Genomic DNA, 3,364 nt, shown 5'->3' on the forward strand with positions numbered 1-3,364 from the left:
TTCTTTTTCTGAAATACATCCTGTCTGTATGACCCCAGATGGGCCACTTAACACTATTCAGTGCTCTAGGCCAGTGATGGGCAAACTTTTTAAAGAAGGGGGCCAAAGGAAAGGAAATGCTCTTGTCAGTCTGTTTCTAAGGCAGCTCTTTTGAAGTTTCATTGTATCATATCCTACTCGTTGTATTCGTCAGATTAGGAATAATGTCAGGAGGCCCGATAGAACATTTGAGGGGGCCTCATCTGGCTCGTGGACCGTAGTTTGCCCATCACTGCTCTAGGCAATGGTCTCAGACCACAAAGTGCAGAGAATGTGACAGCCTACATTGGTGGAACACTTCCTTTTAGGAATTCTCTATCCCAGTGAGATCACAGGCCCTTTCCCCACTCCTATCCATAAAAAGATGAGAAAATGCAGTGAGATCAGACGAAGGAGAACTCACTCCCACCTGAGAAGAACCAGGGTGGGCTTCACAGAAGAGGTGAATTCTCTTTTGAGGGCACAGAACATAGCAGGTGAGGGCATGAAGTCTGCTCATGGGAAGTCCCCTGACCTCACTTCTCCTTTCTCCCAAGGTGTGAGGAGACGGCCGAGTGTCCAGACGGGCCCTGTGAGACCACGACCCAGACCACGGCCCACCAAGAGCGGGGCTATGGGCAGCAGGAGATTAAGGTGATAGCTGTCGGGGTAGTGTGCGCTGTGCTTATCATCATCGTCTTCACGGTCCTTTGCTACTACTGCCACCCAGATAAGACCCACAGGCCTGTGGCCAAGGATGACCCTGACCTCTTTGCCAAGAGCGTCGGGGTGGACACTCAGACCATGCCCATTGAGCTCAACCCTCTGGACACCGGCTCCCACAACAACCTGGACTGCGCAGGGCCCGAGGCCCACAAGGTGTCGGTGGCCCCCGAGTTCCTCACCTTTGGGCCTGGGCCTGGCCAGAGGCAGCGAAGCATGATTGTGTGCAGTGTGGCCCCCAACCTCCCCCCTGCTGCACCCCCTTCCAACTCAGACAATGAGTCCATCATCAAGAGCACCTGGGCTGGAGAAGAGATGGGTCAGTGGCTCCCCCGCCCTGGGGGTGTCTAGGGAGGGTGGAAGGGGGACCACAATGGGCTTCTCCAAGGGTCTGGAAGCTTTTTTGCTTAGAGGAGTTCCTTCGGGGGTTGGCACTCTCCGTTTCCCCTATAGCATGAGGGGATGATGGTCTGTGGGTGGTTAGGGTAGGGGTCAGGGTGTCTTTTTCCCCACTAGTAAATGCTGGGCTTGTGGTGGTCATCCTTGTAGTCTTCCTGTGCTACCACCCCCCTCCCTCTGGCCTGGACACCTCATTTCTCTGTCCCTCCTTGGGAAAGGACACACTTCTCTTTTATCTCCTGCTCTTTGCTTCAGGGTTAGCTCATGTGCCTCCTGCAGGGCTCCACTCCAAAGGGAAATGTGGAGTTGGAGTAATATTAGGAGAATGGGGGAACTATGCCAGGAGCCCAGGCTGGTCTTGGTCCTCCAGAGAATGTGGCCTGGATCTTTCTTGCCTCTAGCCCTGCTCCCAGATGCTGCCCAGCCTCTGACATGGAAGCTGGAATCGTCTCTAGGTCTCTGGCCAAGGTGGATTTGACTGGAAAAGCCAATGCCTCAGCCCTCTGAAATCTGGTTTCCTAAACATCCCTAAGGGGAAGCGGGCTGTGACAGGACCCAGCCCCCTCATCCCTCTTCTCACTCTGGCCTTTGGGGTAGGAGCCCTGGTTGGAACAAGGGCAGATCTAAAAGCAGCGTGTATCCTGTAGTTGAAGGGACACTTCAGTTTGAATCCTGTCTCTCCTCCTTACTCATTAAGTCTTTCTCTGGGACTCAGTTTCCTCATCTGTAAAATCTGGGTCTTTTCTAGTCTATGGCCCTTTCTGAACCCTGATTCCTACCTGCCAAATGAGCACTCCAGTTCACCACTGCCCAGACTTTGCCATCCCTAACGCATACCCTCCTAGCATCTTCTTCCCCCTCTCTGCTGTGGCCTCCTCATCTTTATCTTCCACCCCATCTTTCACGGTCACTTGTTGGTCAGAGTTTGGGAAGAAATCCTGGAGGGCTTTGAACTGATTGTCTCGTCTTTTCTTTCCAGTGTACCCGGCAGAAGCTACCTTCTGGGCCCCTTCCTATGCGCCAGCTGAGCTTCAGGAGTATCCCCGGTACGAGGTGATCCAAGGCCCAATGCCAGCTTCACCCCATCGTGGTCCACCTCCTCCTGCGGACCCTGAGCCACCTGCTCTCTATGGAGGCTTCCCCTTCCCACTGGAGTCAGCTAACAAGCGGGCCCCCATACCACCCCGATATAGCAACCAGAACCTGGAGGACTTCCTGCCCCTGCAGCCCCCCAGCCCAGACCCGAGGGAACGTCCACATAGCCCTTGCCCCAATGAGTACACAGCCATCAGCTACTACCCTTCTCACCTGCTGCAGCCCGGGGGCCCCCTCTACCCCACCGAAGGGGCCTACAAACGGGTGAGCGTCCGGCTCAGTGTGGCCCAGCCCTCCTACGCGGACTGTGAGGTGGTTCCCTGCCCACCAGGTCGCCCGCTGCACTACGAGGGCTCGGACATGGTGGAGAGTGATTACGGCAGCTGCGAGGAGGTCATGTTTTAGCTGCAGGGCCACAGAGGAGGCCAAGAGCGGGACAGGAAGGGGGACAGGGACTTGGCCCTTTGGACACTTTCCTTCCTTCCTTCCTCAAGGAAGAGCACGCTACCATGCCCTGCCTCCTCCTGACAGCTCTGCAGGTGCCACAGCACTTAGCCTGGGGTGTGGGAGGCACCGTGGGCATTGGGTGTTACAGCTCCAGAGACGGCCCCCAGCCCCTAGAACACCAGGCGAGCACAGACCAACTGCCCAGGAAGACTTCGCCTGGGGTGGAGAAACACGTCTTGAATTCAGGCTGAGGAAGCAATGCTTTTTTTGTTGTTTTTTTTCTCCTCAGTCTTTAAGGCAGATGGGTTGGTCTCCAGTTTAGCTCAACCAGGGCTACATTTTTAGATGATCCATGGCCCTAACTAATATCATTCCTCCAGGATGGTGGTGAAGCCAGGTGCCAAGGAGCTACAAATACTACTCTGTAAGGACAGGCCTGGCCCCGCTGCTCAGAGGCCTCAGTGGCCCACCACTCCTGGGCGCACAGGTCCCAGACCCAGGAATAATATGAAAACCTATCGTGACTTTCTGGCATGGGTGAAAAGACAGAGGGGTGGGGATTGCCCAGATCTTCCATCCCTTTGAGATATACGCTAAGGGTCCGTCTCTTCAGGAAGCCCATGAAGCCAAAAAGACAGTCATTCATTTTGAGGCATATTTCTCTGCCCTTAGTCTCTGGGGC

The 3,364-nt window shown here is 54.9% G+C and overlaps 1 protein-coding gene across 1 annotated transcript; it reads left to right on the plus strand.

The window, feature by feature from the left end:
* Window positions 1-575: 575 nt before the first annotated feature.
* Window positions 576-2,640, plus strand: LOC123256363 (protocadherin Fat 2-like; the record flags this gene model as incomplete). Its single annotated transcript, XM_044684995.1, has 2 exons — window positions 576-1,060; window positions 2,120-2,640. Coding segments are annotated over 2 exons (1,006 nt in total), but the record flags the coding sequence as incomplete, so codon positions are not given.
* Window positions 2,641-3,364: the final 724 nt, after the last annotated feature.

Source organism: Gracilinanus agilis, unplaced genomic scaffold (genome assembly GCF_016433145.1).
Source record: "Gracilinanus agilis isolate LMUSP501 unplaced genomic scaffold, AgileGrace unplaced_scaffold58145, whole genome shotgun sequence".
NCBI lineage: Eukaryota > Metazoa > Chordata > Mammalia > Didelphimorphia > Didelphidae > Gracilinanus > Gracilinanus agilis.